This window comes from Aspergillus ibericus, assembly GCF_003184845.1.
Source record: "Aspergillus ibericus CBS 121593 unplaced genomic scaffold BO80scaffold_18, whole genome shotgun sequence".
In the NCBI taxonomy this organism is placed as follows: domain Eukaryota; kingdom Fungi; phylum Ascomycota; class Eurotiomycetes; order Eurotiales; family Aspergillaceae; genus Aspergillus; species Aspergillus ibericus.
In genome coordinates this window covers 506,691-519,726 of record NW_020292116.1, presented here as the reverse complement: position 1 = coordinate 519,726, position 13,036 = coordinate 506,691, and the positions used below count along the sequence as shown (strand labels likewise).

At 54.8% G+C, this 13,036-nt stretch overlaps 5 protein-coding genes across 5 annotated transcripts; 1 reads left to right on the top strand and 4 right to left on the bottom strand.

Moving 5' to 3' along the window:
* Positions 1-7: 7 nt before the first annotated feature.
* pre2 (proteasome core particle subunit beta 5) lies at positions 8-1,504 on the bottom strand. The gene is made up of 6 exons (XM_025719397.1): positions 1,282-1,504; positions 1,031-1,138; positions 822-977; positions 706-754; positions 545-654; positions 8-487 (listed from the first exon to the last, which is right to left on the bottom strand). Exons 1-6 carry the CDS (start codon positions 1,411-1,413, stop codon positions 152-154), a joined length of 891 nt encoding a protein of 296 aa, XP_025575696.1. The 5' UTR covers positions 1,414-1,504; the 3' UTR covers positions 8-151.
* A 920-nt stretch (positions 1,505-2,424) lies between these two features.
* On the bottom strand, positions 2,425-3,234 carry BO80DRAFT_354970 (uncharacterized protein; the record flags this gene model as incomplete). Its single annotated transcript, XM_025715728.1, has 2 exons — positions 2,425-2,688; positions 2,740-3,234. Coding segments are annotated over 2 exons (759 nt in total), but the record flags the coding sequence as incomplete, so codon positions are not given.
* Positions 3,235-3,655: 421 nt separating this feature from the next.
* Positions 3,656-4,635, bottom strand: BO80DRAFT_424916 (uncharacterized protein). Its single transcript, XM_025719396.1, has one exon. The coding sequence runs from the start codon at positions 4,407-4,409 to the stop codon at positions 4,152-4,154; it is 258 nt and encodes an 85-aa protein (XP_025575694.1). The 5' UTR covers positions 4,410-4,635; the 3' UTR covers positions 3,656-4,151.
* Positions 4,636-4,783: 148 nt separating this feature from the next.
* BO80DRAFT_381473 (uncharacterized protein) lies at positions 4,784-7,609 on the bottom strand. The gene is made up of 3 exons (XM_025716845.1): positions 7,436-7,609; positions 7,095-7,358; positions 4,784-7,030 (listed from the first exon to the last, which is right to left on the bottom strand). The coding sequence occupies exons 1-3, from the start codon at positions 7,469-7,471 to the stop codon at positions 5,264-5,266; spliced, it is 2,067 nt and encodes a 688-aa protein (XP_025575693.1). The 5' UTR covers positions 7,472-7,609; the 3' UTR covers positions 4,784-5,263.
* Positions 7,610-8,574: 965 nt separating this feature from the next.
* On the top strand, positions 8,575-12,758 carry BO80DRAFT_355140 (putative MFS transporter; the record flags this gene model as incomplete). The annotated part of the gene is made up of 7 exons (XM_025715735.1): positions 8,575-8,800; positions 8,922-8,955; positions 9,011-9,175; positions 9,227-9,698; positions 9,748-10,075; positions 10,126-10,441; positions 11,090-12,758. 7 exons carry the CDS (start codon positions 8,575-8,577, stop codon positions 12,756-12,758), a joined length of 3,210 nt encoding a protein of 1,069 aa, XP_025575692.1.
* Positions 12,759-13,036: the final 278 nt, after the last annotated feature.

Below are 13,036 nucleotides of genomic sequence, written 5' to 3'. Positions count from 1 at the left end.
GTGGTTGTGAGTTGTAGTAGGATTTTTGTAGCAGGTTATTATTAGTGTCTGTTATAGATGGCTACTAGGTCGGAGCATAAACATATAGAAGTATATCTTAAAAACCTAAAGTAAGAGTATCATGTCCACCATACAAGATCAACCACAGCGCTTACAACTCCGACGTGACGTTCGAGAACTCGCCCTTCTCCAGCTTCGTCTTCCAGAATATCGGGTTCATGTCGTCGAAGCCGTGGTGGACCCATCCCTCTTCCTTGACATGGTACAGGTTGATGAAACCACCCGAGTAGGCGTCACGGTGCATGGCAGCAAGGATACTCCTCCGACCCAGCTCGAGAGCCTCCTCCTCGGTCAAGTCGTAGCGGTAGTTGGCGTCGAGCACACCGTATGCGAAGGTCTGACCCGATCCAACACAGAACAGGTTGCCGGGGAGGCGGGTACCGTCGGAGTCGATGTAGTAGAGAGCAGGTCCTTCCTGAGGGGTCATCTATTGGCGAGTCAGTTAGATCCAGGTATACCCATGGAAGGTGGGATGTTCACGTACTCCTGCTAACATCGTTCCCATACTCAGACCCATTCCCTTGTAGGCGTATGTCAGGTTGGCGAGGATCTTGGAGGCAGCGGCGACGGTGATACGGCGCTTGTGACGGATCTCTGAGGGGGCGTTAGTGAGGGCCTTGGGATTAAGAAGAGGGCTGAACTTGCCGTGAAGTGTGCATTGCTGGCTTAGATATCTCAACCAGTATTGACAGTCCTGCACCAGTCGTCAGTCACGCCATCCAATCCGTTTATCTGACACCACGTCTGCTTCAAGCACGTACCGCTGCACCTCCGGCCATGGTACCCAAGAGACCAGGAGTCGGCTCATTCGACTTCTTGTCCTCCCCGCGGCTCAACCGTGAGACGGGAATGACCTTCTTGACTGTCTGACTAGCAATCCAGTTTCCAGCAGTGGCTCTCGAATCTGTAGCGACGATCTAGGCAACGACTGTCAGCGCGAGACGGGGCGGAGGCAGTAATGACGGCATACAATTCCGCCCTGGAATCGGAAGGCCAGTGTCGTCGTTCCGTGGGCAAGTTTGATGGGGCAGCTGGGATTTGAGTGGTCATCAGTCATAGCACGGAGAAAGGCTCTAGACTATCGAATCAGGAGGATGTCAGCCACTAATTTTGCGATTGGTGAAAGCATGTGGGAGGTCCGTCTTAGCTCCAAGCAGAGACAGCCGCAACTTCTCAGGACGCAATATCCCCACATGCGGCTCCAAGCGGTGCGTAGCTCACATTGTCAACAGGAGGCAGGTTGAACTTCAGAGAGATCGGAGGAAGACTCTCTGTAAGGTCACGCTGCTCTTGCTCCGAGTAGAACTCATTCTGATGCGGCGGGCGGGAGTATTGGGCGACCAATTTATCCATGATGTGCAAGTGGAGATTGTATATTCGAGAGGACACGGAACAGAGTAGGTTGGAGGATGCGATGCAGCGGGACGAGGGAGGATGAAAGAGGAGGATGGAGGATGGCGGATGCAGCTCGGAGCTTGGAGATGATGCTGGAGCTCCCAGCGGCGTCCGCGTCACGCTGGCCGCCTGGGTCACGTGCCGGCGGGCGCTCCAGCGATTGCAGCCTCCTGCACTACCAACTACACGGCGATTCCTACCCAACTAATGGCACAAAAACACTTTTCCAACTTATCTGTGCAGATTACTTCAGTCCTTGAGTGGCTGGCTACCTAGACTGATACAATACAAACTAGAACTACAGATATAACTAACGAGGAATGACAGCAAAAGCGGGTTAACCTCAGCTCAGATGGGTATCGCAATCGGCTGGGCCTGCACCGGCACTGGGCTGATCACCTGCGGGGCTTCGGGGCCTCGGGCAGTGAACGAGCTTCGTGGGTCGGGCGCTTGTGGTACTCCCTCCTCGTCCCTGTCCAATTCTTCTGTTGGGACAGAACCACCTGCAAGTTGCCCTCGTGGCGTCTCACTGGAGTATAGGTCCTGTGCAGGCACACTAGCGGCTTGTTCCTCAGCAATGCCGGGTACCGATGGCCCTTGCGTGCCACCATAAGCATATCGATCCTCTGCAGCACTGGTGACGACCGGCTCTTGAGAACGATGGGCGTAATGCTCTGGTGCAGCACCGTTCACGTACTCTTCCTGGGTGGGTCTGTCAGCATATTGCTCCGCACCGCTGCCGTTAACGTACGGCTCTGCGGTGTGGCCGTTAGCATAGTGCTCTCCCCCAGTTCCATTGACATAATGCTCCGTCGTGGTGCCATTAGTATATGGCTCTCGACCTGCTTCGTTGATGTACGAAGCTTCCGCAGATCCATTGACGTCCCGCACAGAGTCCGAGGCAGTCGTCTCGACCGCGTAGGATCTCCGGCCGTTTGTAGCCCTACGGGCCGCCGCTGGTAGAAGTCCGCTGCTCGGGAGTTCCCCGGCAGAACTCTGGATGGGTACGGTGGTGCTCTCCCAAGAACGGAGTTCATTCTCGGCATCCTCGAGGACCTGTCTCGTGGCAGGCGTGCGATCGTATTCGCGCGGGGAGTCACCAGGGACGACAGGAGTATCGTCCAGATGGTTCAGCAAGCGGCGCGCATGGCGAGCAAGCAAGATCTGTTTCTCGCTTCGTTCAATGACCGCAGCAGTATGGATATCCAATGCTTCCTTGAGTTTCGACCTAGTCTAGATGCGGGGGTTAGCGTTGGCAATGTCTTCCCTGGCAGCAATACATACCACGTTGGTCAACTGAGCCTCGGCTACTAGACTCTGAGCTTCGGCCCTGACCAGCTCCTGTTCCAGGGTGTCGATCTTATGACTGTGCGGCTCTTTCCATTTGAGCTTCTGGATCTCGTCCGCAATTTTAGCTCGATGATCCCTTGAAGGCTGGACGGAGTTCTCGGTGTCGCGGATCTGCTTCAGAACGATGCGATACTCCTCGAGGTACTGGGCGAACGTGTCCTCCTGCTCGCCTATCTCGGCCATCAGGACGCCAACCTTGTCTGTGATATCTGCGACAGCATCGTCTTCCGTCCATTCGCCCCACTCCGACAGCTGGGTAGCGATGGACAGGCGCTCCTTGCTTGCCTTCTCATGGGCGCCGATGGCGGCATTCTCGTTCTTGATGACTTGGTTGAGCTTCTTGCTCAGCTCGGGCTGCTGAAAGCCGCGGAGGGTGGAGAAGCTGAACCGGGTGCGAGTGGGCACGGAGTTTCTTCTCCGAACTGACATGTTGCGGTTCCTAACCTGGTCAGCTCTGCACGGCGTCTCTTGAAACCAGTGCCATACATCATTGCGAACCAACTAGTGTATCTGCAGAGCAATTTACAATGGAAAGATAAGCAGGTACAGGACTGAGTTAATCAGTTTGGACAGGGATGCGCCTTCCTTTGCTGGAAGCCAGTCGAACAGATGGTCAATGCCCATGTGATGATCACCTAGTCACAGCTATGCAGCCCAGGCACGTTAGTGTCATATATGATCACCGTCTGTGGGGTATGGGGAAACGACATTGAGAGTTCCAACCATGACATTGACCGGTGTTCAGTTAAACGATCTGGACAAAGAAAGTGACGTCATGCGGGAAGGACGGATGTTGAGGTCATGTTCCGGTTGCAGGCTCATTCTGTGCATGTTGCGATTAAAGGATCCATGGACGGGAGAAGTTTATCTGTAGATCCGGATACTTATTCAACCGAGTGATGCAGAATAGGATATCAACTACCAACATAGTATCCGAGTAATCAGAGAGAACCAAGATCATGAACCACAAGCACGCATAGACCAGTAACTCATAACACCAGTCTTATCATCTCAACCAGAAACAAGCCAATAACCCGTCCTCAACCCAGCCCTGCCTCCCTATACACCTAACTGTGCCTCCCTACCTACCCCGAATATACTCAACCCTCACCCTCCTATCCACCTCCTCTTCCTCCACCTCCTCAACCTCGTTCTCCTCCCAACACCCTCGCCCTCTTCCCCTCCCCCTCCCCATCTCCCTGTCCCTCCCCCTCCTAACAACCCACTCCACATCCACATCCACCGGCTCCTCCAAAACCCCCACACACTCCACCTCCACCTCCTCCACATCAACCCCAGGCCTCACCCTCTCCCTCACCCTCTCCCTCCCACAAATCCTATCCCAATCACAATACCTCCTCACATCCACCACCACGGGCGGCGGCCTCGCCACTCTTACCGGAATAAACGTCTCCTCGATCGTCCGATACCGCCTTCTCGTGACGGTCGTGTATGAATCCCGGCGTGGAAGGGGCGGGGTTGGGTAGCTGCGTGGTGGGGGGCGGATGTAAGGCTCTCTGTCTCGTCGTCGGCGGAGGGATGTCTCGGGGATGGAGATGGTGGGGTTTGAGGAGCATGAGGAGCAGGGGGATGGGGAGCGGCATCGTGGGGAGGGCGAGGGGGAGGGGGAGTGGCGGGATTTGTGTTTGGATTTGGATTTGGATTTTGTGAGGGTTAGGGAGTCGGTGAGGGTTGTGAAGCACATTTTGGTGTTTGGGGGGGATTGGTGGTGGGGTGGGGTGGGGTGGGGTGTTGGTGATGGATCGTATAATCAAAGTGATCTAGGATGGATGGGTGTTGGGAGATAGAGAGAACTGATGCTATTCCCGCCTGTAGATTGTTGGTCTTTGTTTGGTCTGAGTAAGGTTGATCGTGGTTGTTGGGGCATATAGTCGGGCATCGAACCTGACACTATCCTGTAGAAGCTCAGACAACTGAAATAACTGTGTAGGATCAGAAAGGAGAAAGAAAGGGTATACCCCTGTCCAGCCTATATTGATAGCCATCCCGACATATCACTTGACCGGTTTGTCAGGTGGATGGTCGCACCCGGTGATGGCGTCAGCCAGGTAGATGCGATGACTTGGTTAGGACAGGAGATGATGGGATATCCTGTGGCGTAGTCAGGTCCATGATGGGGATTTAGTTTTGTATGGTTATAGTCGTGCGTGTGGCTGATCTGTAGATGAAGTTGTGAGGTGGTTGTAGATGGTTGTGTTGCCGTCGCGGTTGTGTTGTTCTGGTATCAGCTGATCAGAACGGTACGACCCTGGGGCGAAGCTACACTTATACAAAGCACAAACCCAGGCTGGATAGGTGGCATGTTGATCTCATTTTACACGCCTATACACTAGGCTCAAGACATAAAGCAGATCCAGCGCCAATAATGGTTTCAAGAGCACCACAACACCATGTCATCCCGCCCCGAACAAGCCCGAAATCCCAGTGGATCAGCCGTCTAAGCCATATCGTCCGCATCGTGGTGATGCGTGTTTTCATTATCCGATGCGTGGAATGCATCCCCAAAGGCCGAATTCTCCAAGTCCGGTAGATCTAGCCCGTCGTTCTGCTCGCTGTATGCCGCGAGTGCATCGCCTGCGCTGTCCATATTCGTAAAGTCGAAGTTGGCACCGTCAAGCGCAGCGTCTCCGGCACTTCCTCCGTTCCCGGGCGTCAGGCCTTGGATGCCACTACCGGGGGTGCCCATTCCCGCTAGAGAGCTATCGCCTGCCACATGCTGGTCCTTCTTCTCATCGTTGACCATCACCCAGTCGCCTGTCTCACCAGCGGCCGTGTTCAAAGGCTGCGCATCGCCCATGTCCATGTCGACATCCAGAGACGCGCCCTGCTGGGTAGTGTCCATCGTGGGCTGGGGCTGCGGTGGCACGGGCACACCCCCAGTCGGGACGCCGGATGTAGGAGGAACGGAGGGTGCGACTGGTGGTGCTTGGCCGGTAGATATGACTTGAACGGCCCCTGAAGCAGGCGGCGAGCCCAGTTGGTCCAGGAAATGACTGTCTGCACCACCCATGTCAATATCGCCTTCCAACTGGGCCTCAGGCTTGGGCTCGGGCTCGATCTTCTCCAGCAAACCACCTTTCTGCACGCAGGAGATCTTGGGTTCCGGCACGATTGGTCGCTGCCACGACTTCTCCACTTCCCGCACAATATCATCAACCTTGAACTTGGCAGGGTTCTCCACTTGAGGGATTTGCGAGTCATCGTCTTCTGTAGGCATGACAAGACGACCTTCCAATCTCCATGTCTCTGCGCCAGTATCAGCCGGGTCAGCTGCAGCTTCTCGCAGCCGAAGCTCCGCATCCTTCAACAGCGACGTGCGGTTGAACTTCTCCATGCGGCGCGCATGGCGCTTCTTCAGCTTCTCGATCTCCGCAGTCATGTCGGCGACCTTCTTAGCGACACGGTCGGCAAACTCCTCCGCCTTAGCAGGCTCCATCTTCTCGGCTTGAACGGAGGCACTAGCATCCTTCGTCTCACCACTGGCCGGCCCAACGGGTGCATCGAAGAAGCCTGCCGTCAACGACTCCAGCTCGCCTTTCCGGCCCAGACCCAGGGACACCGGGGTGATTTGATTGATGGCATAGGGCGAAGCGAAAATTTCCTCCATCCACTCATGATGCTGCTGGTATCTCATCTTGCTGATCTCGCGAGGCGTAAGTAGGTCCATGGTATCTCCAGTCGAGACATCTTCATCTTCGAGAGCGAAGTCAGCTGTGGCGGCATTGACTGCGGCGGAGGAAGCGCGATGCCCGCGCGCGGCCTTGGCCGGAGCGGCACCGGTAGGAGGGGGCACACCCGGACCAGGTGGGGGGTAATACGGCTGGCGTCCGACCATGGCAGCTGGATAAGAGTTCGGAATCTGAGGAAAGCCTTGCGGGGCCATTTGGGGAGGGAAGTTGATTGCTGGCCAGTTGTTGCGATCGTGTAGCATAAAGTCCTTGCGCGCGAGTTGGCCTTGGCTCTGTAGGAACCGACGCTGGGCTAGCATGTTCTGGACTTGGGGCAAGACAGGGATCCGATTTGCGGGGATATGTTCCGTGGGGGGACCTCTCGAGTAGTGAACAATCCACAAGGACGGGTCGGGGGGAGGCAGATTCGGGTTGGGGACCTTCGGCGGGAGGAGTCGATAACGTCTGCGACAATGGATAGCCACGGGCTCATTAGGCGGGTGATAACCGCTGCGATGCAGCCACATCTCCACCATCTGGCGCATGGCGTGTCAGTGATCAGAGGTCTGCGTAGAAGAGCAAGAGACGGGGTGCGCATACGTAACCGCGAGCTTCAAAGGTAAACGCTTGCTCGACGTCAGCCCAGACATAACCGTCGCTGGCAAAGTTGGTTCCCAATTGGTTCAATGGCTGCCAGGTCAGCATTACGGTCCCGTCCTGCGGACCATCCAGGAACGTCCAGTGCATCGGTTGCGCCTCCCGAACGATCTTGGGTGCGGAGAGAAGGTATTCGACGACGGTATCGGTGGGCATCATATGCATAAGGGGATAGCGATGCCGCGACACCAGATGCATATGCGGCAGCTAGGCGATTCCAAGGGAGGCCCGTTAGCAATGGGGTCGGAGAGCGATGAAGCTCATCTGAGCTGGGGGTGACCTACCAACTGCGCCGGAACACGGCTCGCTGGGTCGTCCATGATGAGCAGAGGCCGTGGAATCGCAAAAAAGGGGTATCAAAGGTGTCGCCTAACACGGAATATCTCTATCCGATCAAGAAGTTAAGATGCATCCGCGAAGCAGAAGGCCAGCAGGCGACAATCAGGCGCTGTCAGTTGGAGCAAGCGCTGCGAAGGCCAACGCGACGCGGAAATTTGAGGTTCCTGGCCGAGCCCAGAGTGGATTCGGGGGGCGGTAGAGACCAGCCGTGCAGGTTTGCGCTGTTTGTCTGCTGTGCTGCTGGACACCTGAGCCTCCAGGCTGGCAACCCTCCCGTTCAGGCAAGGCGCGGGAGGGCTCCGGCTGGAGAGATCGTCAAAAACCCACAATCCCGAGTCGTGCAATTCGTGCATCTGATGCCATTCCCCGCAATGTTGGGGTCTTTAGTTCCAGCCGCCCCCAGAACTAGTCCTACTATGAGTGAGTCCCCAGAGTTGCCTCAGCTGAACCCCTCGTCATGGAACGTTTGCCTCGCTAACAGATCCAGTATACAGCTAATGTCTACATTCCTCGGCCGTTTCCATGCGAGGGAACCATGCAGTCAGGCTGGCAAGGGAATCGAACGAGTCAAACTGAAACTTCCAGCCTCGTCATCTTCTTTATCACCCAATACCTTTGCGACCTCCCCAACCAAGCCTTTCGCAAGCTCGGTTGGATTCGACCCAAGCTTTGACCCGCCACCCACAACACAGCGATGGCTTTTCTCCGCACTCGTCATGATTGGGTCCCCAGAGCGTGTCATCCATGATCCATCTGACCCCATGCGTCCACTTCGGCTTTTGCATGCACCGGGAGCGTGAACAAAGAGCCAGCGTGCTCCCTGGGAGGGCAAATGACTCGTCCGATTGATCCACTAGTTTTCTCCCGTCCCCTCCCATCCCTGCTGAACGTCATCCTCCGAGCCGGAGGTTAAAGAGCAGACTCGCGTAAATCTCAGAGCTGCAAAGCAAACTGAGCCATTGGTGGCCGACTACGCGAGGCCCCTCATTGCGCTGGCACTATAAATCTACGCTCCGGCCTCGCGAATCTGCTCTTGTCCTGTCGTCCATTTCTCCATCTGTTCTTTTCCATTCCGCCGTGAGTCATGGGCTTCTTTGGGAAGAAGGACGCTTCTGGCGATATGACGGGAAATGTCGATGCCATTGTCGCGGCCCCAGGGTCTGACCCAGAAAAGCAACAAGTCGCACATGATGAGGAATTCCGCACAGCACTTCCGCAAGTTCCCCAGACGGTCACCATTGACCCCGCGGTTGAAGCCCGCTTGGTGAGGAAGTTGGATTTGCGGGTTCCAACTCTCTTAGGGTTCCTGTGTAAGTGACCATATTTTCGTTTTCCCACCTCGTATTTCACCGCTCATCCGACAATCTTTCCGCCCTTGCCAATCATTTGTTTTGAGTTTCCGATCTTCGCTAACCGAGTGCATCGGTATAGATCTTCTTTCCCTCCTAGATCGGAGCAACATCGGGTGGGTTTCTAGATCTTCACATCCAGGTGTGGTCGCTCGCCTAACATGAAGACAGAAATGCCAAAATCGCGGGAATGGAAGAAGACTTGCATCTTACTGGGAATCGCTATACATGGCTCTTGACGATCTTTTACATATCCTACACGTTGTTCGAGTTCTTGGCTTTGATGTGGAAAATCATGCCACCCCACCGATGGGCAGCCATCACAGTCATGTCCTGGTATGTAAGTCATCTTTCATGTGTCTGCTCAACCCATTAATACTCTTGCAGGGGCATTGTTGCGACCTGCCAAGCTGCGACGCAGAGCTGGGGTGGGATGATGGCTCTCCGCTTTCTGCTTGGGATGTCAGAGGCAGCTTTCGGGCCGGGTTCTCCCTACTTGCTATCCTTCTTCTATCGTCGTCAGGAACTCGGTCTCCGTTGTGGTATGTTTTTATCAGCCGCTCCTCTGGCAAACACTTTTGCCGGTGCTCTCGCGTATGGAATTACCTCCGGACATGCCAAGATCGCCAATTGGCGGTTGTTGTTCCTCGTCGAGGGAAGTCCGTCACTTGTGGCCGCCTTCCTGGCGTGGTTCTACTTGCCCGATCACCCGGCATCTGCTCGCTTCTTGACTGAAGAAGAGAAGGCAGTGGCACGCGCTCGATCGCTCCGACGCAGTGGTGAAAGTGAGCGGGTCACCGGCATCAACTGGAAAGAACTGTGGCAGACATTGTGGGATGCCAAGGCATGGCTCACTGCGGTATGTACATCCACTTCCGTATGGTGATACCCTAATAACAATGACATAGTTGATGTACTTCAGCTGCAATGTGAGCTTCTCGTCACTGCCTGTCTTCCTTCCCACGATTCTCCAAGACATGGGGTTTACTTCGATTAATGCTCAAGGCCTCACTGCCCCGCCGTTCTTTGCCTCATTTCTCGTTACGATCGCCACTACCTGGCTAGCCGACCGAATTCAGCAGCGCGGCTTGGTGATCGCTTTATTTTCGCTGATCGGTGCGGTTGGATATGTGCTGCTTGCGACCTGTACCTCCGTTGGTGTACGCTACTTTGGCGTGTTCCTGGCTGCTATAGGAGTTTTTCCCTCGATCGCGAATATCCTTCCTTGGGTTTTGAGTAAGTTCATCCCAGTGTGAGCTTGACAGCGGGACTGACAACTGGTATAGATAACCAAGGGTCGGATAGCCGACGCGGAATGGGTATTGTCATTCTCAACATCATCGGCCAGTGTGGTCCCTTCCTGGGAACCAATGTCTTCCCATCGAGTGATGCACCTCGCTACATTCGGGGACAGTCGATCTGTGCGGCCTTTATGTTCTTCACCGTGATCCTTGCACTGTCTTTGCGCACATTGCTGGTCTGGGAGAACCGCCGTCTGGACAAGAAGTATGGCACGGCAGCTGAGAGAGCGGAGCAGACAACTTCCAAGGAGAATTTCACTCATGGAGAGGAAAACTATGGTGCAGGATTCCGATATGTGCTGTAATGTGTAATGCTCCTAGCGATCGAGATATGATACCATGATGAATATGACATGATGATTCTAGCTACGTTAGTAAAGACAATACAGAATTATACCCTGAGCAAGACATCTGGAATTGAAGCAAGTATCTGAAGTCCATAACTAGCGCTGGTGGTGCTGGCGTGCCGTGCAAACGACTAGCAAGGAGGGGTAACTTGAATCCTTAAATGATCTAGCCCCTCCGCCAAAATATATCAACGCCACACTGCACTAGAGCAATATTATTTCACCACAACGAATCCATAGATATTCTGATACTATCCAACCCCATCTCTCTATATAGTATTCACTCTGAAAGTGAGTAAAAACCATCAACTATGCAATCATTCACAACGGCTTTAATGCACACATATACTTAGTAGTACTTACCACCAAAGCAGGACATGACGCACTGACCAGCCAGCATACTCACCCACCATCTACATATCATACACAGTACACCCACCATATATATGCAAATCGCACAACGCCTCAGCACCATCAAAATGGGAACTCCAGCTATGCCAAACAGTCCCGATCTCTACGGCATCGTGGATATGGGCAGGTATACCCCCCTCTTCTACGTTCTCTCTCCCATACCACAGATCATAGTACTCACATGATAATAGTAATGGTATCCGGTTTTCCATAACGGATCTCTCTCCCCCCTCTGCACGGATCATGCCGATTGTGTTTCAAGATCGAGCTGGGATTTCTCTCTACGATGCACAGTTCTCTACTACCACCACAACCACCTCCGAAGGCACAAGAGGGCCGATTCCCGACGCTATTATTGAACAGGTCGTGGATCGTCTCTCACAGTTTCAAAGCACGTGTACGGATTTCCAGGTGCCACGGGAGAATATCTATGTCCTCGCGACGGAAGCGACCCGGACGGCGCCGAATTCGGAGGCGTTCCGGGCGCGGATTAAAGCAGTGACGGGGTGGGAGGTTCGGTTGTTGTCGAAGGAGGATGAGGGAAGGATTGGGGCGCTGGGGATCGCGAGTAGCTCTGCGGCGGTGGCGGGGGTTGCGATGGATTTGGGGGGTGGGAGTACGCAGATTACGTGGGTGATGGAGCGGGATGGGATGGTGAGGACGAGTCCGAAGGGGTCGTTTAGTTTTCCGTATGGGGCGGCGGCGTTGATGAAGAGGTTGGAGAGGGCGCAGGAGGTCGGCGGGGGGGAGGCAGTGGGGGAGGTGAAGGAGGAGATGAGGAGGAATTTTTGGGATGCGTATCGACGGTTGGAGGTTCCTGAGGAGTTGGTGGAGATGGCGAAGAGGAGGGGAAGGTTTGATTTGTATCTCTGTGGTGGGGGGTTCAGAGGTTGGGGATATGTGCTGATGAAGCAGTCCAAGGTTGAGCCGTATCCGATTCCCATTATCAATGGATTTCGGGTCAAGAGGGAGGATTTTCATGATACCGTGTCGGTGTTGGATGTGGTGTCGGATTCGGATGAGAAGATCTTTGGCGTGTCGAAGAGACGTGCATCGCAGATTCCGGCCGTGGCGGTCCTGGTCAATGTGATTATGGATGCCTTGCCGGAGATTACCCATATTCAGTTCTGTCAGGGCGGTGTTCGTGAGGGGTTTCTGTTTGATCGATTGCCGAGTGAGGTCCGCGCTCAGGATCCCCTGCTGGCGGCGACGATGCCGTATGCGCCTCCGTCAGCGAATGCGATCAGGGAGTTACTGCAGTCGACGCTGCCGACCTCGTCCTCGCCTATCGGGTCGGTTCACCCTCCGCCGTCTTTCACGTCGAACTTGGTCGCGGCGATTGCAAACCTGCTCTATGCGCACTCGCAAGTCCCGCGGGAGTCTCGCTCGGCGGCGGCGTTGCACAGCACGACCACGGGGATGCTGGCCTCAACGAACTGTCTCTCGCATGTTGAACGAGCTCTGATTGGACTCGTGCTGTGTGAGCGCTGGACGGGGGACCTCGCGCCCATGGACCAGGCGTATCATCAACAACTGACCCGGTGTCTTTCCGCGCAGGAGGTCTGGTGGTGTCAGTATCTGGGTCGGGTGGCTGTCATCGTGGGTGATGTGTATCCTGCAGGCCGGGTGTCGGAGACGCAGTGGCGGATCCGTTTCGAAACGGAGTGGGAATCCATTGTGAAGAAGAAGGAAACTTGCGACTTGCTGCGGTTGAACGTGAGACGGAATGATGTTGCTGCGGGTGCGACGTCAGTGCTACAGGATATCTTGCAGGAGAGGGCGGAGAAGGTCGAAAAGGCTGGGAAGAGGAAGAACTGGGTACAGGAGTACGGTGTGCGGATTGGGGTAAGTATTTGCTGAGGGGTGTAAGGAGCTGGAGGGGTACAGGGATCTTTCTATGTGGATATTTAGCTGAGCTGGTCGATATTCGAGGTATATTGAGCTGTACAGCTAGTGACAGATACAGTGTGAAATCTACGACTGGCTATTCCTAACCAGGACCCCAACTACAACTACATCCCAGGCAATCCGAATGGGAGAGCCCCAGTAAACCCCGATCTCACGTCATCCTGGCCATCCCGCAATACCGGATAACTATCAGTCTCCCACCGACTCCTCAGCCAAGAAGCCAGCCTCGC

Coding starts and splice junctions, on each gene's coding strand:
- BO80DRAFT_381473 (XM_025716845.1), bottom strand. CDS start 7,471: ATGGACGACCCAGCGAGCCGTGTTCCGGCGCAGTTG. Junction 7,359..7,435: donor GCCGTGTTCCGGCGCAGTTG/GTAGGTCACCCC, acceptor GGAATCGCCTAG/CTGCCGCATATGCATCTGGT. Junction 7,031..7,094: donor CCTTTGAAGCTCGCGGTTAC/GTATGCGCACCC, acceptor GCCATGCGCCAG/ATGGTGGAGATGTGGCTGCA.
- pre2 (XM_025719397.1), bottom strand. CDS start 1,413: ATGGATAAATTGGTCGCCCAATACTCCCGCCCGCCGCATCAGAATGAG. Junction 1,139..1,281: donor ACCTGCCTCCTGTTGACAAT/GTGAGCTACGCA, acceptor CTGATTCGATAG/TCTAGAGCCTTTCTCCGTGC. Junction 755..821: donor CCATGGCCGGAGGTGCAGCG/GTACGTGCTTGA, acceptor CGACTGGTGCAG/GACTGTCAATACTGGTTGAG.
- BO80DRAFT_424916 (XM_025719396.1), bottom strand. CDS start 4,409: ATGCCGCTCCCCATCCCCCTGCTCCTCATGCTCCTCAAACCCCACCAT.